The following is a 24,365-nucleotide window of genomic DNA, read 5'->3' as shown; positions in this document are numbered from 1 at the left end:
CATGAGGGAGTTGCAGCCCTGTAGTGGAAGATCTTCAGAAGGTTGCTGATTGGTTGGATCTACATAGGGGTGCAGGCTGTTATTTTGCCAGGCAGACTCAAATTCACTGCTGATGGGAATGACATCCTTTAGGCTAGAAGTTTTGTTTTTGTTTGAAATAGATTTTGCTGTATAGTATAGGCTGACCAGGAACTTGTGGTCTTCCTGCCAAGTTTATAGACTTGTCCCATTGTGCTAACGAGAATTGTCTTTTGAAAACAGTTGTCAATGCCAAGTATTGTGGGGTGGCTGTATAACTTAGGCGTGGGCACAGCCCAGAAGCAGAACAAGTTTGGAGACTGCGTAGTGTATGAGACAGACACATCCTGGTGATTACCAGCAGTGTGCACCAGTTGTGACAGCAGGCTCTGGAGGGTGACCTGGTTCCAGAGTGACATTCCTGTGCTGGGCCCACAGCTTCCTCAAGTGAAAACACTTCTTGGAAGCCATCTGCATTGAAAGGCCATAGCTTTACTTTTTAAAGATACATTGACTTGAAATGCTTATTTTATCGGAACAAGGTAAGAATTGTTCAAACACAAATGAAGTTCTGTGTTAAACTCCGTATTAAATTTTACTGGTATTATCCTATATTTCTTCTCTTTGGGCCTCTACTTTACATATGCTTTATTTCTTTCAAAATGGCAGTTTTATTTCATTATAACATTGTAAATGAAGAAAAGCACAGTTTATATAGGTAAAGGAGAGTTCTGTGGTCACTTGGCCCCTCTGCTGAGTGTGCTGCTGCAGTTAGTTGGTCTCATATGCACAGGTACATGAGAGTGTGCGTACTTCACAGCCAGCCGAGCACTGATACCCTGTGCTGCTGCCCAAATGTAGCCTCTGTTGTCAGTGCAAACATCCTGTGTTGACAGGGCCCTAGCGCAGCTAGGGCAAGCAGGGTAGTGATCTCACCCATGCTGCTGGTGGACCCAGCTCGCAGCTGCTGCTTCCTGTGCTGCTGGTTGCCATTTGAGGCATTTCTTGAACTAGAGGTACAGCCCCCTTGCTTTTTGTGGGGCAATGTGAGTCATGGACACAATTTGTCCTCTAACCTACTGTATTCTCCCATTGTCTGCATGATAGTTGGACCCCTGCTTTAGACTGGAGTGATCACTGTCTCTCTCAGGTCACTGTAAGATGTAAGGTCCTTTTTGTAAGTAGGGCCTCAGTCATGAATGGAATCTCAGTATCTTTTTTCAGAGTAGTCTTATTAAAGGTTCAAACTGGATCTCCTCAAAGGTTCAAAATGATTAAGGGTTCATCTGATACCAAAGTTAATTAAAGCTGTAGTAATGGCAGAAAAGTACTATTCATAATTTTTATATATTCTAAATTATTCTTACTAGAATAATTTAAAAATTTTTCAAGTATATGTGTATATAGTATGTATATATGTATGTTCAAGTATGTCTGAACAGGTGTGTATGGGTATATATGCCTATGTGCATATGAGATCGTGTGTGTGTGTGTGTGTGTCTGTGTGTGTCTGTGCGTGTGTGTGAAAAAAAGGGGGAGAAAGCCTGAGATTGACTAGGGGGTCTTCCTCCATTGCTCTCAGCCTTTTCCTGAGATAGTGTCTTTTGGTTAAATCCACAGCCAGTGTGGCTAATCTAGGTAGCCATCTTAATCCAGGGAATCTCCTGTCTTTTTCCAAAATCTGGCATTGCAGGTGGTATGCCCACTCACTCAACATCTACATGGGTCAAATGGGATCAAAGTCTTGTTCTCATACTTATAGGGAAAGTTCTTTTTGTTCTGTTGAGCTGTCTCTCCAGCCCATTACCAGACTCAGAGCTTAGTGAGTCTTTTCTTCTCCTTATTGTTAAAGTTATTAAAGCTATACAAGTAGATTTACATGGAAGGAGGAATGGTCAGGTACTTGGTCTGGTAGTTTGTGTCCGAGGGGCACAAAGGCTGGGCTTGTAAGCATGCACTACCATGCTTGATTTTTATGCAGCCTTGGGGATCTAACCCTGGGCTTCGTGTGTGCTTGCTTGGTAAGCACTTTGCTCACTGAGCTGTACTCCCAGCCCTGCGCCCTTCTCTTCTTTTCTGATATGTTTTCTTAGTTTATTCTAGAGTTTATCTTCCCAGGATTTGCTTCACTGTGTCTCTTGTATTATTTGAACATAGAACTCCATGATGAAGTAATCTTTTAACAGTTTGAAGATGTCTGTACTGTACAGTGCTGTGGAGAGGGCTGATTTCATTTTGACTTAGAGCCCTTTGCAATGTGACATCCCTTTTCTATAGGGAGGTTTCTCTTTGTCTTGGATCTTAAAACTTTATGATAATACTTTGGATGAGAACTTTTTGCTTTTAAATTTATTACACCGGGTACTTAGTGGCCTTTCATTCTGGAGCTTGTCTCTTTTTGTCTTCAGGTTTTTTGAATTGTTCTGGTTGGACCTGCAAATGCTCTCAGTCACAAATCTTTTTGTCTGCCCTCTCATTTGTGACATTTTCTTTTTTTGGTCCACAACTAAAAAGATGATGATTTAAGCCAAAACACTTGAAATTCTCTACTGACATTGGATATTGTGTTTGTGCATAGCATTGTCTAGCTATATCAGCCACTCATTCTATGCATTTTCCTTGGGGAACTGATATGAAACTATTTATTAGGAAGGAGGTGATAAAAAATATGCAGGAGAAAGCCTGCCTGACAGAGTAGCTTCTTAGTGGCCAAGTGAGAGGGCCGGAGAGCCCTAGGTACGTTCTCAGCGCTCATGAGAAGCTTGGAGCCTGGTAGAAGGAAGTTGAGGAACTTGAAAGTAAATATTGTTGACACACTAAGAGGGCCTGATCCAGTGGTCAGATCCTGGGCATCTCGGCCACTCTTGGGTTTTTTCTGTCTTAGGGGAATGATCTGCTTTTGTCTGGTGAAAAGCAGTCTTGTGTACTATATTGGAATATTTCTTTTTATGACTGTGAGTGAAAGGAAAATACATTTAGTAGTAGCCCTTGTTTAATATTTTCTGTGTTGTAAAACATTAATTCCTAAATATTTGTAACATAGCCCAGGGCCACACATATTGGAAAAAAAAAAAACCCATGCAGATAATAGATAGCTTTGTAAGCACTGGCCAAATGCCCAGATATTAGCAGTGGTCAAATAGGTACCAACTTTTCCTTGTCTGCCTTGTTATGATGCCTGGGTCAACTGCTGGTGTTGTTCATAGCCGTTATTGCAGTTGCATTTTGTGAGAAGTATGCAGATTGACTTCTCTAGGAAATAGTATGGCATGAAAATCATGATAAAACTAGTCTTACTATGTATAAAATATAAAATACAGTCTTTACAAATATTGGCCTTGAGAATAAAAACCATATCTAATAGCCTTATGCAGAATGGCAAACTTTCTTTGATGTGTACTTTGTTTTAAAGGGGAAACACTGCAAAATATTAGAAGAAAGGCTAAAAAATTAGAACAGAAAGCAAATCATGACTGGTTGTGACCATCTGCACCCTGAGAATGTGCCTTTTCTTTATTTCTGTGGAAAAATGAGTCTTGCTTTGTTGACTCCCCATGTTCCCTTAAGGAATGGGATGGGGGATGGAGTGGGTGGAAGGTGGGGGGAGTGGGAGAAGGGGAGAGAGAGGGAACTAGGATTGGTATGTAAAATGAGAAAAGATTGTTATAAAAAAAGAAAAATGAATGTTGAGTTCTGAGAGGCTCCACAAGTGTTTCTAATAGAACATGAGCCTTCTTGTAGTTGCCTGTCCTCTTGGATTATTTTCTGTTGCCAGCCTGTCATTAATTTATTAAGTGTGGAAAACAAAGGAAAATCGTTTATATTATTGCACCGTTTATTTCTTGTTTGCGTTTCATGCTTCCCCCTATTTTATATTTACATGACCGATACTGTAATTTGTAATTTTTATTATTTTTGTTTAATATAGCTGTGCTTCTCTATTTCATATAATGAAGCCTTAGGATTTCTGTTGTTGTGAAGAGACACCGTGACCAGGGCAAGTCTTGTAAAGGAAACCATATAAAGGTTTTCCATAGTTGCAGAGGCAAATTCCATAATGTGTTTCTTCTGTCTGTAACTCTAAAGCCAGAAACCTGTGACTGAAGCTGCCAAATTCTGCTGCTTGCTGGGGCTGGAACACGGTTCCCTCATTCAATTACATCTTCATCAGCTTTGTTTTTGATGGTTACCTTTACTGCTTAAGCTTGACTTTCCTTGAACTTGCTCTGTAGACCAGGCTGGCCTCAAACTCAGAGATCTGCCAGCCTCTGCTTTCTGAATGCTGGGATTAAAGGTGTGCATCATCACACCTGGCTCTAAACTTTTCTTTAATTCCATTTTACAAGTTGACAGTTTAGCTGAGTGGGATTATCACTCCCTTTGTCCCATTTCTTAATCTGTTTATCTCCTTCAACATAGGATTTATCTCTATTCTACTTTCTGGTGCCCCTTTTCTTCAATGTATATATTTTATATTTTTATTTGTTCAGGTTGTTTTCATTACAGATCTCCATCAGAGTTACTGCTAATAACCACGTGACATAGTGCATACAAGTCTGTTTTGAGATTTTTTTCTACCAGTGGAATTAATCCAGAACTCTTCACTTTAGCCCCAGGCAGATTCTCCAGACAAGGGCAAAAAGTAGCCACATTCTTCACCAAAATATCACAAGACCACATACTAACATTCTCTTCCGTGCTCCTACTAGTATGACCCATTAAGCAGCAGTTAAAGTGTTCAGCTGCTTTTCTAATCCGAAATCCATATTCCTTCAAGCAAAAGCATGGTTAGGCCTATTACAACAATACTCCAGTTCCTGGTACCTATTTCTGTCTTGGTTAGGTTTCTATTGCTGTGAAGAGACACCATAACCAAGACAACTCTTTTTCTTTTTAATTTTTTTTTTTTTGAGATTTGTTTCTCTATAGCTTTGGAGCCTGTCCTGGAACTAGCTCTTGTGGACCAGGCTGGCCCCGAACTCACAGAGATCCACCTGCCTCTGCCTCCTGAGTGTTGGGATTAAAGGTGTGTGCCACCATTGCCCAGCTTTTTTTAAAAAAAAATTTATTCATTTTACACACCAACTACAGTTTTCCCTCCCTCTCCTTCTCCCCCTCCCCCCCCCCACCCTCATCCACTACCCAGAAAGAGTAAGGCTTCCCATGGGGAATCAACAAAGCATAGCACATCAAGTTGAGGCAGGATCATGCCCTTCACTGCTGCATCAAGGCTGACCAAGGCATCATACCATAGAGAATTGACTCCAAAAATCTAATTCATGTACCAGTGATAGATTCTGATCCCACTGCCAGGGGTTCCACAAACAGATCAAACCACGTGACTGTCACCCTCATGCAGAGGGCCTAGTTTGGTCCCATGTAGGCTCCCCAGCTGTCAATCTAGAGTCCATAGGTCCCACAAGCTCGGGTCAGCTACCACAACAACTCTTATAAAGATAAACGTTTAATTGAGGTGGCAATTTACAGTTTCAGAGGCACAGTCCATGATCATTGTGACTGGGAGCATGTCAGCATGCAGGCAACAGGAAGTAGACTGTGACACTCAGAGTAGCTTGAACATAGGAGACCTCAAAGCCCACCCCCACAGTGACACACTTCCTCTAACAAGCCATACCGATTCCAACAAAGCCACACCTCCTGATAGTGTCACTCCCTCTGGAGGCCATTTTCTTTCGAACCACCACAAATGACTACATAGTATTCCATTGATTATACTAACATCACAGTTTAGGAATTCTTTTTTTGTTACAAGTAATGCTGCCTTGAAAATTCTTTGCAACTGAAAACTTTTGCATGTTCTCTTATACCAAACTTAGCAAATATGTTCCTGTCGTGTTTGTTCATTTGTTTGCTGTGTTGCTGCATTGTTGTGGTGGACTACTGTGGGACAATGGACTTGTATCCTGAAAAGATTTGTCACTTGTATTGGTTTAATAAAACATTGATTGGCCAGTAGCCAGGCAAAAAGTATAGGCGGAGTGACAAGAATAGGAGAATTCTGGGAAGAGGAAAGATTCAGTCTACAGTTGTCACCCAGATATAGAGGAAGCAAGATGAGAATGCCTCACTGATAAAAAGGTACCAAGCCACGTGGCTAATGCAGACAAGAATTATGGGTTAATTTGAGATGCAAGAGTTAGTTAATAAGAAGTTTGTGCTAATAGGCCAAACAATTTATAATTAATGTTGGCCTCTGTTTGTTTCTTTGGTACTGAATGGCTTTGGGACCAGGTGGAACAGAAACTTCTGTCACCAGTGGACATTCTAACTTTGTGTTGCTACCAGAAGCATGTGAGAATACATGCCCAATGCATTGTTCACTGACTGATCTTGGTAAATATTCATTGATATTTGATGTCTATATATGTAGTGTGTGCATATCTGTGCATGTGCACACATGCCATGAGGTGTGTGGTGTGTAGAGAGGTCAGAGGACCTGGGAGTTTTTTCCCTCCTGCTTGTTAAGGTAGGGTCTCTTGTTTCTGCTGCTGTACTGGGTGTCCAGCTAGCCGGCCTATGAGTTGGCTTATTTTTATACTCTACATCCCATCTCATTATAGGAGGGCTAGGATTACAGGTGCTCACTGCTGCATCTGGATTTTCCTGTGGTTTCAAAACACTGGATTTAGGCAGTTGGGTGTGCATAACTGCAAACACTGTTACCTATGGAGCCATCTTCCTGTCTTAAGTTTTGCTATATTTTTGTAGACTGTGATTAAAGGAAAATATAGCTGCATGAACTCTTCCCCTCCCTTGTTCCTTTGATGTCTTTTGCCATACTTTAGTTCACTCACCGTGTCCTCATACAGGAAGTCTCTCTTCAGAGACCTGGTCACCTCTCTGTGGGCTTTGATTTTTCTCAGAAATTTAATTGGCTGGATATTATGGCAGAATCCTATAATTAAAAGTCCTTCTGAGACAGAAGCAGGAGAATTGCTGCAAGTTTGAGGACTGCTTAGCCTACTTGGTCTGTACTGTGTTTCAAACCAATCAGGGTTTCATAACAAAACCTCATCTCAAAAGACAGTAAAAAAGTTTTCTATTAATATGTGTAAAAATATTGCGGTCTCGTGTAAAGCATATTTTCTAGCCTTTTGTGTATATATTTTAAGAATAGAGTCAAATCAACAAACCTTTGTACTTTGTAACTTTAAAAAAATATCAATTCTAGGTTTAGAAAGACACTCTTTAATTGAGTTCCTTAATAAATTAATTTGTAATGGTATTTCATTCTCACTCTCTGTATGTGCGTCTTTACATTTAATTTTTATATACATTAGAATTTATGCATTTAATTACATATATTTACTTATTTGAGAGAGGCCATGCACATGGCTATGTGGACATCAGAGGACAACTTGTGGTAGTGGGTTCTCTTCATCACAAAGTTCTGGGATTGAACTCAGGCTGCTCAGTTTGGCACCTAGTGCCTGAACCCACAGAGTCATCCCATACCAGATTTGTTTATTTATTCATTCATTCACTCACTCACTCACTCACTCACTCACTCACTCACTCATTTATTTATTTGAATGTGTAGCCCAGGCTTTGTGTAGCCCAGGCTTGCTTCGAACTCTTGATACTCCTGCCTCCTTCAGCAAATCCTACTGGTGTGCACCACCACAACCAGCCAGAATTTATTTTGGTAAGTGTGTGAGTATTGATTTAAAAGTTTCCCTTCTGGATTATCAAGCTATCCCAATCCCAATAATTGAGTAGCATGGCCCTTGATATAATTGGCTAGTGTACTCTTCTGTACTTGTTTGGTTTCTGGGCTTTTAAAAATCTTGTTCCCCGTTTTTAATCCCAGCACCAGGGTGGCAGAGGCAAGTGGATCTCTGTGAGTTTGAGGCCAGACTGGACGATAGAGCGAGTTCCGGCACAGGCTCCAAAGCTACACTGTAAAACCCTGTCTTGAAACGCCCCCCTCCCAAATCTTGTTCCTGTTTCTTGCTGTTTCCTAAGTTGTCTTATAATATTTAAATATTTTATAGAATGCAGCCTATTGCTTCTTTCCCAACTTTTTATTTAGTTATCTTTTTATGTATGATTTTATGATCATTTTCTCATGTGAAATCTGTCTTAGACTTTGATTGGGTTACATTAAATATGTTTTAACTTGAGGTCGTACTTTATTATATTTCAGTAGTCGAATATACTCCAAAGTCACTGATTTTTATTGAAAATTCTTAATTTACTTTGACATTGTTTATGTTTTTTGTTTGTTTTGTTGGTGTACAAGGTCAGTAACATTCATGTACATTTATATTTGTAGTAGAATACATTACTGATTTTTATTTTAACATGTATCTCTGGCTGATCTCAAACTCGTTGTGTTGCCAAGGATGACCTTAAGTTTCTGATTCTCCTGTCTGTACCTCTTGAATACTGGGATTCTAGGCATGCACCACTATACCTGGTATATGTGCTTGCTACTGGAGAGGAACCCATGGATTTGTATATGCCATGCAAACATGTGACTGAGTTACATTGCTTTCAACCCAGCCTAGAGTACTGATTTTTGTATGAATGTTTATATCTTTAAACTGGTATCAGTAATTCTTAGAAGATTCCTTTTTTAGTAGTTAAAATACATGCTTTGCTGTGTATGTTAAGTTTTGGTTTGAGATAGGTTTTATATATATAATCAAGTATTTTCCATTGCTGTTTCTTCAGTCTTCAAGATTTTGTATTGATGCTGAGTTCTGTATTTGTATGTAGCACCTGATAACATGACTCATTCTACAGATGTGTCTTAGAAGACAAACTTACACTTCTGTGTTCTGTATCATGAACCTGCTGGTGATTCTCAGTCTTTATTGTGAACATGTCTTGGGTTTCTCATAGTCTTGCGAAGTTTAGTGTCTCTGCACTTGGACTCTGTTCTTCTGTGCCATCTCTTTCTTGATTCTTAGAATTGAGGGAATGAAGTAGGATGCTGCTGGAATATGGTACCTTGAGACAGGGTGCATAGAGACAGGTGGCTCCTTGGGGTGAAGGTCAAGGGGGCTGGAACTATCCTTGCTGTCTTTTGACTTCCATGTTGGTATTTTATTTGTTCACAGATTGTCTGAATAAACAGAGTCCTGCATTTATCTTGTCTGTCTGTAAGGTGCATAGACAGATTGTTAAGCCATGCTGGGTGATTTCCTGATAAGGCCTTCTTATTGGTGCTGTAGACTAGGTATTGTTGTTCTTGCTTTTCTGTCTAGAGGTAATAAATAGATGTCAGAAGGATTGGAGGACCCAGTTTTATAAATCTTGAGCTGAAGAACAAAGGGATATAACCCAGTGATAGAAAGACAGAATGTGAGGGAGGGGAAGGTGGGGAGGGGGAGGGAAAAGGGAGGCAGGGAAGAGGTGGAAATTTTTAATAAACAAACAAACAAATAAACAAATAGATAAAAAGAAAAAAAGCTGCCCTAATCAACATGACCAATTAAAGCTAAACACCTTACCCCCCCGCCCCCCAAAAAAAGACAGAATGTGCCAACAGGTAGAGGGGAAAGCCTGCTGGTAAATATACTGCATAGGGTCCTGTGTTCTGCACGTGGACAGTTATTTGATCTTCGTGTTAGCCTTTTAAACTGATGAGAGGTTGTTACTTTTATCTTTTATAGACAGGAAATAACAAACATTTTCCTGACCTCATACAGTTGGGGCTGGACTTGAATTCTGATTACTACGTTTGGTGGGAGGGTAAGAGAGCAGGGTCCATCTACAGGCTCTCTGGAAAAATTAAACGTTTTTAATTCACTTATTTCTATTTTTTAAAAAAATAGCTTTATTGAGATGGTTTATATGCATTACAACTTACCAACTTAAGTGGATATAGTTCTAAAGCTTTCGTTGCTTATGCATTGTGTGACATCACCACAGACACTTTTAGATCGTATTCAGTACTCTAAAGAGAAGTCCTTTTATGTACTTATCCCCTTATATTTAACCGTTTTCATCTCCACACCCAGTTGCCTACTTTTTGTCTGTGTAGATTTACCTACTCTGGACATTTCATACAAATGTTATCAAATATTAGGTGGTCCTTTGTAACTGGCTTTTTTCACTTAATATTTTTTTCAAAGTTCATTTATACTTTTTATTGATGAACATAGTACAGGTGAATGGATATATACTGTATTTTCTTAGAAGTTGATATAGTTTTGGTTTGATTCTACTTCATGCGGTTCTGGATAATGCAGTATGAATATTCATAATAAATTTAGGGGCAGTGTTCATGAATAGGGCGGATGTTTTAATTTGCTTTAGATGTGTGTCCTAGAAGTTAAATTGCTGGGTCGTGTGGTAACATGTCTATTATCTTGAGAAGAAGTAGACTTTTAAACAGCAGCCAATTACATTCTCAATCTACAAAGGGTTGTTTCACCATATCCTTACCAACACTTGTTCATGTATCTTTAGTCAGGAACATGGATGGTGCCTTGTCCATGCCTTAACCATGGATGGTGGCTTTGGTTTGCACTTTTCTGACAGCTAAGGATTTCAAGAAGTCATTTCTCATTGGGTCCTTGTCTTTTTGTTATTGCATTGTAAGAAATCTGTGTATTCTAGATACAGAGTCCTTGGTTGATGTATGATCAGCAAGCATTTCTTCTGTTTTGCTGTTGTTCCTCCTTACTTCCTGTTTTCCCCTCTTTGTTTTATTTCTTAGAGAAAAGGCCTCACTGTGTATAGCACATGCTGACCTTGAATTCATGATCCCCTGCCTTTCTTCTGAGTTCTAGGATCTAGACGTGCCCTTTCGTGTGTGTGTGTGTGTGTGTGTGTGTGTAAGTGTAAATGTTGTTGTCAAACCAGGGACCTTGCACGCAGTATGCAAGCACAGTGTTACTGAGCTACATGTTCAGCTCCACTTTTCACTTTTATCATGGTTTTATCACTTATATTGAAACACACACATGTAGCATCAATAATAAAAACCCAGAGACAGATATTGGGGTTCAACCTGAAGATCAGAAAAGCAAAGCAACCAACCGCTGGCTCTTACCTCTACCCCAAGACTGAAATGGCGATCCTGCCTCCATGAATCCTCAGAATGAGACTGAACTGAAAGCTGTCTCCTCCCGTCTTATATTCCTCTCTAGTTCTGGGATTAAAGGTGTGCACCACTATTGCCCAGCTTCTATGGCAAACTGTTGTGGCTACTGGGATTAAAGGTGTGTGCCACCATCGCCTGGTCTGTATGGCTGACCAGTGTGGCTGTTTTACTCTCTGATCTTCAGGCAAGCTTTATTGAAATACAAATGAAATATCAGTACCCACACATACAAAATTATTTTGTTGATATCTTGTTTTTCTTTTGTTTCTTAGTGTAAGGAAGGAATCCAGATTTATTTTTTGCCTGAGACTGTCTAGTTGTCCTGGCATTCATTGAAAAGTGTATTCTTTTCCTGTGGAATCATGTTGTTATTTTATGGAAAGTTATTTGACTATAGATGAGTTTATTTCTCAACTCTTCACTTCTGTTCTATATAGCTATCTGGACAGATGTTCAGCTCTGTCTTGATTACTGGCCTTTGGGGTATGTTTTAAAGCTGGGAAGTATGAGTCCTCAAACTCTGCTCTGTAAGCCTCCTTTAGCAGGTCTGAGTTTCTTGAATTTCCATTTCATTTTGGGATCATCTTGTTGAATCTGTGCCAAACGGAGATTACTTTGATTCTTTAGATCAGTTTGAAGAGAACTACCCCTCCCCCCGGCACACACACCTTTAAGGTGGTGGGGAATCAAACCCACTACCTTGCTACAAGCATTCTACCGCTGAGATACATCCCGGTCTGTGAGAGTTGTAATTTTAACAATGTAAAGTTTCCTGATCCATGAACTTGACATTTTTTCCTGACTCAAACCTTAGGAGTCTAGTTCCTCTAGATATAGATGTTTATTTCAGCTGACTTTGAAGCCCTTATCTAGATGACCAGGCACAGTGCAAAGTCTAACTGTTCTTCATTAAAGATGGATTGAATTGATATAAATTAGATATAATTGATATCAATTAGATTGTTGTCCCATGCCTTCTTTCATATGAACATTCATGTACATAGTGGTGTTGTCTTTTTGTTGATTCATTTGTAAATGAATGCTTATATTAAATAGTATTTGTAGAACAAATAATAAAATCTCAGAGACAGATATTGGGGTTCAACCTGAAAACCAGAAAAGCAAAGCAGCCAAGCCACTAGAGAAGTCTTAACTCTACCAAGGCTGGGCGACCACAGACTAAACAGACCGATCCTCTCTCTCCTTCCATTTTATATTCCCTCTAGTGCTGGGATTAAATGCATGACTCCCTAGTACTGGGATTAAAGGTGTGAGGCATCACCACCTGGAGTTATTCCAGTATTGTGTAGCCCAGGGTAGCCTTGAACTCACAGAGATCCATCTGCCTCTGTCTACCAAATCCTGGGATTAAAGGTGTGTATCACCACTGCCTGACCTCTAGTGGCTTAGCTTTGCCCTACTGATCTTTAGACAAGCTGTATTTATTAAAACAAATAAAATATCACTCAAAGTATTGCTTCTGGTAAACGTCCGGGTCCCTTACCTGAAGGTGGGTACGTATCAGAAGAGTAGCTGGAGTGACTGTAAGGGAGGGGCCTTCCAAACTGTAACATGATGGGCTTGCTTGTTGGGGTTTCTGTCCTGCCCAGTACCCCAACAAGCCAGCAAGTCCCAAGGAAAATCACACGCAAGACTCCATAAGGTTATAAACTGATTGGCCCATTAGGTCAGGCTTCTTATTAACTCTATAACTTATATTAACCCATTATTCTCATCTATGTTAGCCATAATGGCTCCGTACCTTTCTCAGCTGGACATGTTACATGCTGCCTCTTCGGTGGTCTGCGCAGGAGTAGAGGAAGAGCTTCTGCTTCCAGAATACTCCCAGTCTCTTTGCTCCACCCCTACTTCCTGTCTGGCTTTCCCGCCTATACTGCCTGCCTGGCCAATCAGCGTTTTATTAAAATATGATTGACAGAATACAGACAATTCTCCTGCACCATTTCCCTCTTTTTTTTTTTGAACAAAGGAAAATACCCACAATCCATTTGTTGGGAATGTGGGCGTAGTATTTCAGGCTACTTCCTGCTGGTTGGGGGCGCTGATTATCTTATGGGGACCTAAAGAAAATTTAGAGTTATAATCAAGTCCTGACTGGAGTATCCTGTGAGTCTTGATCATCTCAGGCGGCAGTCTTGAATCTGTTCTGGATGTAGAACTCAGACATCTGGGCCATCTATTCCTGTCGGAGATTTTTCAGGTGGCCTCCCTTGAGCAAAGATGATTTTTCTTAACTCAGAATGAATCCATAGCCTCTCATTTTCTGTGGAAACAAAAGCAAAATCTCTTCTCCAAAGTAACATACCTTTTGACTTCAATTTTGAAGCCAAGGTATTTTCAAAATGCCTATCTTGGGTTAGTTCAGCAGCATTTATAAACAAAAGTCTTTTAGCAGCTGTTGCTCCTTCCTCAGCATTCAAACAAGTCAAAGAGAGCATAATGGCATACAGTATCAAGATTTTCTGTGCATTTTCCATCTTTATGTAGCTTTATTTCAACCTCTATTTCTTTTATTTTTACTTTTACTTTTTGAGACTGGTTCTCTGTATATCTTTGTCCTGGAATAACTCTGTAGACCAGGCTGTCCTTGAACTCAGAGATCCCACTGTCTCAGCCTCCCCAGCACTGGGATTAAAGGTGTGTGCTACCACACCTTGAACTCACAGAGATCTGTCTCTGCCTCCCAGGCATTGGGATTAAAGGCGTGTACTACCACACCTTGAGGTCACAGAGGTCAATCCACCTCTGCCCCTTGAAGTCACAGAGGTCAATATGCCTCTGCCTCCCAGGCATTGGGATTAAAGGTGTATACCACCACACCCTATTTCTCCCTTTCTTTCTTTTTTATTTGTAATGACTTTAACCTTTAGCCTGCATATATTTTTAACACACTGTAAACCAGTTAGAGGTTTTCTTCATCTTTGAATCTCTCTTTACTGTTTATCTCTCTTTTTCTGACCACATGAGCCTTTAATTTACAAAGCAATATGGAAAGCCGTGGCTTTGACAGCTAAATACTTAGCTTTCCAGCCTCTGCGGAGGTACTGGCTGTAGCCATTTTTGTTGCCACAACTCTATGGCATTTCAAGGTCCTTGATAGCAAGTAAGCTGGAGCATTCTGCTCACAGACCACACTCAGTCGGACTGCCTGCCTGAAAGAGGCAGAGATTGCCCTGGCAGGACAGCCCAGAAAGCTGGCATTTTAAAACAGCGCAGCTTTTTTCCTGCTATGGCTGAAAACCGAAAAGCATGCATTCAGTTTTTCACCAACACCGTTTAAGTGTTTCGTGGCAGGACCTCTTAATGAGCTACAAAGTTTTGCAGCTAAAGCTGAGTCAGGAAACCTCTTTTTGATGAGAGCATTTGCTTGCCTCTAGCAAGCAGAGCAGACCTAGAAAAATTGCTGCTACCAAGAAAACATACTTTACTCTATTCTTTCCCAAGCTTTCTCAGGCTTTCTGTGGATTCATTTATCCACGTCTGGGCGCCATATGTAACATGAGGGGGCTGGCTTGTTGGGGTTTCTGTCCTGCCCAGTACCCCAACAGCCGGCAAATCCCAAAGAGAAATTACACACAGGACTCCATAAGGTTATAAACTGATTGGCCCATTAGGTCAGGCTTCTTATTAACTCTATAACTTATATTAACCCATTATTCTCATCTATGTTAGCCATAATGGCTCCGTACCTTTCTCAGCTGGACATGTTACATGCTGCCTCTTCGGTGGTCTGCGCAGGAGTAGAGGAAGAGCTTCTGCTTCCAGAATACTCCCAGTCTCTTTGCTCCACCCCTACTTCCTGTCTGGCTTTCCCGCCTATACTGCCTGCCTGGCCAATCAGCGTTTTATTAAAATATGATTGACAGAATACAGACAATTCTCCTGCACCACCAAACTGCAAACATTCTGACTCTCTTGGTTTCTCTTTGGTATAAATAGCCTTTTCTAGGCTTGCCAAGGGCATGTACCAATGATGTAATAATGGTGATTATATCAGAAGCAGCATAGGTAGCTATTGGCATGAAAGGTAGTGGGACTTTGGGCACAGCCAGTTTGACTACTTATTTCAAGAAACCACATGGAATTCGTCATCTTTGACAGAAGACTTTAATACATTAGTGATGAAGACACTGATCACTACTGTTGTGATATTCCAAAGCGTAAGCAACTCAATAAATAGTGTTGCCTCTTGTGCAGGCCAGTGCATTTGGTTGTAAACATACGGAACATTTCTAAGGCACAGTGTTCCCTCTCTACCAGCTTCCTTGGAGCCTGAAGAAAAGGAGGGGGTGTGTAATATGTAAACACTTTCACCTTTATTTTTTATTTTTTGATTCTCAGTCATTATTTGCCTATTATAAAATGAGGCTCTCTAAAATAATATTCTTGTAGTTCATTTTCATGTTAGTATTGGTCTGTAGTCATTCCTCCTTCCTTCCTGTTGCTTTATGAGTTGTCTGTGTGCAGGATCCGTGCGTGAGTCCTGGTGATCTTCTGCCTGGTTGGTGAGACTGTCAGAGTTGAGAGAAGCACCACAGACACAGTTCCAGAGCAGAGTTTTGAGAGGGCTCGAACAGATGTTTCTCAAATGTGGCCGTAGGATGCTCTGGCCCTGCTGGTTTCCTGCTCACCACCACATGCCCGCCACATGGCTTACAAGTGAAGGCCCCCAAATTAAAGACATATTCTTTTGGTTTAAGGCTCTGTCCTGCTAACATTCAAACAGCATCATGAAACATGTGAACCGTAAATATGTTCTGTAAACATGTGTAGTTTGTAGAGGGCTGTTTCTGTGGAGGCAGCAAGGAAAGCGATAGGGAGGAAAGAACACATGATTTGATTACTAGCAATGAGAGAGTATAGAAAAACAGCAAGTGTACTGGTCAATAAGATAGCTTATATAGACATTGTTACTTTACAGAAAGATGGCCTTCTCAGGGTCTTAGGAATGTTTTTGAAGACCTACATCCTCCCTGAAAAACTCTTATTGAACTGTAAGTCATGGGCCAGATCTATCCTGCTGTTTTGGCAAATGCATTTCTAGTGATATATAATGCCTTAGTTTATTTTGTTTTATCATAACAAAATATACCCAAGACTGGGTATTTTATATACCTAAAAGGTTTAATTCGGTCACAGTTCTGGAGACCCATGAAGAGGACATTGGCACTGGCTTCTGGTGAGGGTCTCCTGCTGTGATGTAACAGGCTAGATGCCATCACAGGGTGGGAAAGGGAAATAGTGGGGAAGAGAAGGAAAGAAAATTGGTGGGGAGAGGAAGCAGGAGAGCCTATAAGCTTTGTAAAAATTGTTCCTGAGCTTACTTGTGAGATGAATTCACCCTTCAGCAAAAACACTTATCCGTCCTCAAGACTTACTCCATAGCTTTTCAAAGTGTTAGGAACGAACTTGTGTTACACTGGGTACCAAACTGCAGCAGGTGAACCTTTGGTGGGAAAACCATATCTGAACTATAAAATGTAACATTCCTATTTATTTACCCATTATCAATGGTTTCTTTCACACTACATAGTGGAACTAAGTAACTAGAACAGCTTTGGCCTATAATTCCTGTAATATTTATCTCACTCTTTATAGAAAACATTGGCCAACAGCTGGTTTGGAGAGTCTAGGCTTTCGGAAGGTTATGCATGAACCAGAGATATTTTGAATTTCAGCAATCTTACCATTATATGAATTTGAGGTCAGTTGGATAGACTGACAGACTATTTTCCCTCCTCCTTTCCTTCTCCCCTTATTTTTCTTGTTTAAAACTTCTTACTAGAGATTGAACCAGGGATTTATGTGTGTAGGCAAACTCTACCACAGAACTATAATCCAACTCCAAAAACAGCAATGGTGATTTTGCTTTGTGTGTATCTAATGTTTGTTTTAAATTTTGGTTTGTTTATAAAGGATCTGTGTGTGTGTGTGTGTGTGTGTGTGTGTGTGTGTGTTTTGTTTTGTTTTATTTTTGAGACAGGGTTTCTCTGTGTTGTTTTGGAGCCTGTCCCGGAACTAGCTTTTGTAGACCAGGCTGGCCTCGAACTCACAGAGATCCACCTGCCTCTGCCTCCCGAGTGCTGGGATTAAAGGTATGAGCCACCACTGCCCAACTTATAATGGATCTTACTGTGTTGCTCAAGTTAGTTTCAAACTTGCATTTCTTCTGCCAAGGGCATTAATTTTAAGAAAAAATCACTTATTATCAGGATGCATGAGACTTAGGTTTGATTCTCAGGGAAACACACATATACATAGGAATACTTGCTCATGAGCAAAAGTTTAACTTTGAAAATAATATAACGAGACATTGTTGTTTTCAAGTAGACAACAGGACTAGTCTGTGATTATTCACAGACCTTATTTCCCTCAGATACTATCATTTTATTACAAGAAACAAATGTTATGATTTTCCCCCAGTCATTTTCTATCCCTTTTGAAGACCAAGTATTTGCCAGCATAACTTACTCAAATTTAGAACAGTGCTAGTCTTACTGTTGGAAATTAGGTAATCTAACTCTGTTCTGTTTCTTTTCGTTTTTATCAGCTTGAAGTCAATGGCCCAAAATGACTCTGCTAGTGGAGATTCGCTTCCGCTTCCGTAAGGAGAAAGACCAGGTCAGAGGCTGGGATGAGCATGCCACTGCACCAGATCTCTGCCATCCCTTCTCAGGACACCGCTTCCGCTAGAGGCTACAGAAGCAAGACCAAAGACAAGGAGCAGGAGCAGGTAATGGGAGAACTCCTTAAAGTGCCTTTCTGTGGGGGTTGTTTCCTGGTTGCTGTGGTCAGGTACTGACTGAGCAGCCTCCAAAGGAAGGAAGGAGGGAGGGAGGGAGGAGGGGGGAAAGACGGAGGAAGGGAGGGAGGGAGGGCGGGCAGGCTGTTCTTCTATCTCTGTTTGCGGGCAGATGTTTGGCAGTGAGGATGGCATGGTGGCAGGAGCATGAAGTGGCGGGTCACATTGGATCCAGTCAGGAAGCAGAGAGAACAGTGGTGCTTGGCTCACTTCCTTCTCTTTATAGTTAGGCTGAGTGTCCCGTGGGTTGTCAGTCTGTAAACACTTCACCAATACACTGACTCCTAGATGATTCTAGATCAATACTAACTTCTGTTACAAATATATTATTTGAATAGTTTTCACGTATGTACCAATTTGTATGGTGGTGTGAGCATATGTAACCCACAAGAGGAGGTCGGAGTACAACTGGAGAGTTGGTGATCTTCCTCTGTGGATCCTGGGAAATGATCTCAGGTTGTCAGACTTGGTGACAATTACCTTTACCCTCTGAACCATCTCAACAGCCCCAACCATTACACTTATTTTACTAAAATTCTACGAACTGCGATCTAGAATATTAGCTGGCTGAGCTCTGAAGGACTGGTTTTTCTGCAGATGAGCACTGCTGGCTGTGTGTAGAGGGGATTGTCTTCTGCTGGTGTCTGGGTTCTGAAAGTTTCTTAGTGTAAATGACATGCTCATCTCAGTTGGCTAAGTTCCCATTATGTCTTCTACATTCCTAAGATGAAGTTTTTACATTTAGGTTGGTATAGCCAACCTGTCTCTGTTTTCACGCTGCTGGTGATCTGGCCGCGCTTAAACATCAGTTGGATCAGGTCAGTAATGGAGGAACATCAGGACTAATCTAAGCCCAAAGGGTCAGAAAGAGCTTTCTGCAGAAAACTGGGATTGTGGGGAGAGCTGTAGTTAAGGGGAAAGGAGAAGCAGAGCTACTTGGGTTGAGGACATGCGTATAGTCAGCCCCATATTGTTTGATGCAGCTTGTGATCTGCCTGTGTTGAGAAGTGAGAGAAAGAGAAGCCCAGCAGAGGTTCTGGTAGCTACACATATCAGGTCTTTATCTTAGGTAATACCCAAGGTGACTTCATGCACAGCTCTCTCTATAGCATGCACTGCATGGGCCTGATCTGCTGCTCTGTGGAGGGCTGATGATGTGTACACACTTATACTATCTGTGGATGAAGACTGACATCACTTTCGGTGGGGTGAGGACTGCTGGGAATATTTTGTAATCATAAAGGATTTTTTTCTTGCTATCACTTACTAGTGGATAATTAATCCTTTAAGAGGATTGCTGCTTTTAGGTTTGTTTTGATTTTTAAGACAGGGTCTCACCGTGTAGCTCTGGCTGCCCTGGACTCATTGTGTAGACCAAACTAGCCTTGAACTCACAGAGATTCACTTGCCTCCTGAGTGTTGGGTTTAAGGGACATGAGACACCGCAGTTCTTTTTAGGTTTTTTTAGACACTAATCCATTACTTTTCAGTGTTCAGTCTCTTTTTGGAAATCTGAGAGTTGCTTCATTTCAAAAGAAATTATTTTTTAATCCTCACTGTCTTAGAGAATAGATTTTTTTTTTCATTTTAAAGTTAGTAACATCTTACTTTTAGGCCTATATTAAGCAACCTTGTGTATACTTAATTGCGTGATTATTAATGGACATGTAATTTAATAGTCTAATAGATAATTTTATGATTGGTCTCCAAGTGAGTGTTTGAAAATACACATTGTTTGACAGTCATTTTAAGTTACTTTCCATCTTAGGACAGTGTCCATTTTCCTGTCTCAGTGGGTCAGGTATCTAGAGCTTGCTATAAGTAACAGCCTCTTTTCCAAATTAAGGAGAAAATTTTAGTCCAGGAAAGTTGATATTCCTTGGATTCCCAGAAAGAGCTAATCCTCAGAACTACGAGATGATTCTACCTTGATCAGGAGTGATCAGGAGGCAGGGAATCATAAAGGTCTAGTTGCTGTTTCTAGTGGTAAACATTGCTACTTTTTTATGACTAACAAACAAACAAAACCCATCTCTACTGTTATTAGCATTGCCACTTAAAAACTGGTGACTCTGGAAGAAATACCACAAACCCTACTTTAGTGAGACAAGTTTTAATATGCGCTCTCTCTGTAGCCCAAGCTATTCCCAGAGTTAATCCTCTTTCCTTGGCTATCTGAGTGTTAGGATTCTAGGTGTGTGCCACTGCTCTGGTTTCCACTTCACCTCTGTCAAGATTGGACAAGCTGAGTGGATGTCGCATGTCCTGCCGCTCTGTCCCCATGCCTCATGTGTGACCAAAACTCTGTAAATGGATGCATTGTAGTAGAGAGCTGAATCACCTGGGACCCAGTTTGTACGATTATCTAAAAAATACACTTTCACTCTCAGCCCCAAAAGAACTAGTCCATGTTATTGTATTCCTAAAAGTTACAAAAAGCTAGTCTTCTGTCTGCTTGTATTTAGACAGCTACATAGAAAGCAAAAGATACTTTTCATATTTTTAAAGAATTTTATTTCAGTCACCATTGATTTCTTCATCTTCCTTTCTAGGTCAACAGAAGAATTTTATCATGAAACATCAAAGTGATAGTTATCTAAACAAATCATTTTGCTCTGAAAGTATGTAAATGGAGAAAATTTTAATAAAAGAAGGATGCCTTATATATACTTGTATACATAAACTATATAAATGCCTAATGCTATATTCACCTGTACCTGGTATCTGGAACAAGATAATTGTTTCAGTTGAGCAGGTGATAGTAATTCTGATGCATATCCATTGTACTTTCCCTCATAATTATTGTACTTTAGTGTATGGATAAGCCATGAGAACCTAATAGAAGAACTTGTAGAAAATCTGAGCTTTAATATTGCAGACTCTCATTTTCAGTTCAGCACCTGGACCTGCTTTGTATCTCCAGAACAGCCTGTTTTCAGGGCCTCCTAAGGTGTGCTCTGGTCCTGGTCCACTCCTGCCTTCTGTTCCTTCCCCTTCCTCTCATCCTTCTTCCCTCTTTCCTTTTTTCATTTTTTTCCTTCCTTTTCCCCCTTCTGTTTTTGCCCCCCTCCTCCTCCCATCCCTACAATTCCACTCTCCAAAGTTCAGGATGGCAGACATGCACTGGCTACCATACCTGGCCAGCCTACCAGTTTCAATCGTGTGTGTGTGTGTGTGTGTGTGTGTGTGTGTGTGTGTGTGTGTGTGTGTGTGTGTGTTAACTACTCAGAATATAAGGTCTCTCATCAAAGCAGTCTCTAGCTCTCTCTTATTTATAGTTCACTGTTTTATCAAAGGAACTGTAGTTTTATTTTGCAAGATAAAAGTTCCTTCTTCTAATGGTGCACAGAATCAATTGATCAGGGCTCATAGGGGCTCACAGAGACTGAACCTACAATCAGCAGCCTGTATGGGTCTGACCTCAGTCCTCTGCATGGACATGGTGTTTGTGTGGAACTCCTAGCAGTGGGAGCAGGGGTGTCTCTGGCCTATGTGCCCACTTTGGGGGACCCTTTCCTCCTGCTGCACTGCCTCTTCCTGCCTTGATGTGAGGGAGGTGCCTAGTCAAGTTGTAACTGGATGTGCTGTGTTTGGTGATACTTCTGGGTGGCCTGCTTTTCCCCCTGGGAGGAGGAGTGGATGTGGAAGAGAGAGAAGGGGTGTGTGTGGGAAGAGAGGAGGGAGGGGAAATTGCCGTCGGGATGTAGTAGTTGAGAAAACAATAATAATGAAGATACATCTCTGAAAAAATCCTTCTACATATAACAGCTTGTGTGCCAGTATTTAGCCTACTCTCTATTCTTCTTTATAGAGGCACAGTTAAATGCGTCTTTGAAATACTTGTTACGTCACTGTCAGTTAATATGTCACTACTGCTGGCATCATTTGTATGGCTCCTTAAGTCAGTATTTACTTTTCCTGTGAGAATCTCAGAACATTAATGTTTGCTTCAGTACAGTTTCTGTTCCTGGAACAGAATGCATGAGGCTGGGTAAGTTATAAAAGAGGCTTACAGTTCTGGAGGCTGGACAGCTTCTGGTAAGGACCTCTTCATGTCCCATGTATGGCCGAGGGCAGGAGGATGTGAACAAAGAGAGGAAAGTACAGAGGAGGTAACTCTGTAGCAGCTACTTCCATAATAACCAAAACACTTGAGATACCATGTCATAACCATATACTTCTTAAAGGCCCACTCCCTCTCTGGACCATTACATAAGGGACCATACCTTAATACAAGGTTTAGTAGATCCAATCACGTTCACACCATAGTAGCATCCTCAAACCCGGAAGTAGGAATATATCTTCTTGTGGTATATGTGTTGTGGGGGGGGTGGGGGTGGGCACCTGTGTAATTTCCTTTCAAATCTGTGTCCAAGATTGCTTATCCTGTTTGATAATCCGAACTGTTATAGTGATGCCTTTGGGGACCCCTCCTAGTATACTCAAGCATGTGCAGGAAATTGTAGCATACTTGCTGTTCGTGAACCAGAGATGATACCTTTGTTACCAAGTACCATTTTCTACCTCGCTGTTCAGAGTGTGAAAACGAGTTCTGATGGTTTCCCTGGAGATTAAGAAAGGGAAGGAAGGTGCTGTTAACCAATCATTGAATTCAGTGTTGCTGAGTTTGAGCTGTTTTGTCTTTTTTATGCTTTTGGATCTTAAAGTACAGCTTGTTTACTTGTTTAGAGTATGTAGCTGAACCTGGGCATTGGTCCAGGGAGGAGATGTTGCTAGAGTTCACATTATCTAGATAAAACACTCAGAATATTGGGTAAGAGAAACATTTGCTGATGGTTTTCCTGGATTGCTTTCAAGTTGCATGGAGGTGATAGATAGATAGAATTCATTAGTCAGATGTCACTGATGAATATGATTTATTGTTGCTACTCTCTTGTAGCTGTTAATGTATTAGGTGTCCAGATGTCCTTTTGGTAACTGTTGAAAAATGAAAACATGCAAATTTAATTTTTAGTGCAGATTTCACTAAATAACACTTTAGGATACTATTACAGTATTCTAAATGATTATCAATGCCTTTGAATGCCTGACTTCAGCGAGATGGCTCCTTTATCTCAAACAAAAATTAACAGACCTGAAGAGAATTGTGGTCACCTGAGTTTGAATATCTTCCCATGTTTCTTCTAAAATTAATTTCTTATAGATAAATATAATAAAATAGACATTTTTGTTCATTCATTTGTATAACTATCTACATAGCTATCTATAGCAACAGTGTATTGTGTCTTTGAAAGAACCCTTCCCTCATAAAACCTGTGACAGTGCAGGGCACATTGTGATAGCTGTCACAAAGTGCATCACAACCCAAGCCATTTATCTGTGATGAGACTTTCCTGGGTCCAGAGTGTTCTCAGCTGCTATTTCCTAGGCCCTGCTCTAGCAACCCTTCTACCCTCACCCTCTACACTGCTCTGTCTCTCGCCATGGTTTTCTTCTGCCTTTTTATCATTTTATGTCCTTACAATGTATTTTCCCCTTTATCTTTGTGAATATACAGTTACAGCCTAATTGGCTCTAGCTTCTTGTTTAACTATTAATTTTTTTCCCTGACTTTTTCCTTGCTTCTGAGAATTGTCTTGCTTGTTTTGAGGTTGGGGAATGCTGCCGCTAAGGGTTTAAGTTACTGTGACAGATACTTGCTTCATGCTCACTCTGCATGCCTTATTCTTTCTTGTAAGGCCTTAATACTGGGCCATCTAAACAGCATAATCTTCATTTGAGCACTCAGAAGAGCAGACTCTCATTGTCCTCTTTTTTTTTTATAGAGGAACCCAGAAAGCAGGCTGCACAGTGTCCTCTGTGACAGGTGATTTCAGTAGTTACCACTTTTCAGTGTGACATGGACTCCTCACACTGGGATCTTCACAGCCACACTGTGCTGGTTACTTAGGCCAGCCTCTATTCGTCTATGAGGACCTTGCCCTCCTCCACACTCTCTGGTTTTGTATGTCTTTAAGTCCTCATTAATTTATTAATTCTTGAACCAGTCATTGGTGGTACATGCCTTTAATCCCAGCACTTGGGAGGCAGAGGCAGGTGGATCTCTGTGAGTTCGAGGCCAGCCTGGTCTACAAGAGCTAGTTCCAGGACAGGCTCCAAAGCTACAGAGAAACCCTGTCTCAAAAACCAAAAAAAGGAAAAAAATATTAATTCTTTGCACAGATAATCACTGAACGCCTACATAGTAGGCGCTGAGTCAGACATCAGGTGCATACATGGATGATAAAGAGATACTCTCTGTTTTCCAAATGAACAGACCCAAAGAGAATTGTGGTCACCTGATTGTGATCGTGGTCTCTTTCCCCAGTTCCTGTGTTCTGTCAGTCCGCATGCTCAGCACAGACCCTCTCTGCCTACACCAAAGCTTTCCATTTAATTGCCTTGCCTCAGCCCCTCTCCCCCTGCCTTGTTCTGTAACTGGATGTA

General features: G+C 40.8%; 1 protein-coding gene across 5 annotated transcripts in view; it reads left to right on the top strand.

Annotated features, from left to right (window-relative positions):
* Marchf8 (membrane associated ring-CH-type finger 8) overlaps positions 1 to 24,365 on the top strand; it is an 81,221-nt gene that overhangs the window by 24,112 nt on the left and 32,744 nt on the right. For 4 of the 5 annotated variants that reach the window (XM_085686940.2, XM_048444455.3, XM_048444451.3 and 1 more), the window contains exon 2: positions 17,667 to 17,849. In XM_085686940.2, coding sequence (XP_085543066.1) covers positions 17,751 to 17,849 — 99 coding nt within the window. In that variant the 5' untranslated portion in view covers positions 17,667 to 17,750. Of the gene's footprint in view, positions 1 to 15,191; positions 15,277 to 17,666; positions 17,850 to 24,365 lie in introns of those variants that run through there. The other variant, XM_048444454.3, reaches the window with a different exon arrangement.

The sequence above is a fragment of the Myodes glareolus genome, chromosome 3 (assembly GCF_982192425.1).
Source record: "Myodes glareolus chromosome 3, mMyoGla1.1, whole genome shotgun sequence".
Classification (NCBI taxonomy): domain Eukaryota; kingdom Metazoa; phylum Chordata; class Mammalia; order Rodentia; family Cricetidae; genus Myodes; species Myodes glareolus.
The sequence above is the reverse complement of the archived record's forward strand: the minus strand, read 5'-3'. Positions and strand labels throughout refer to the sequence as shown.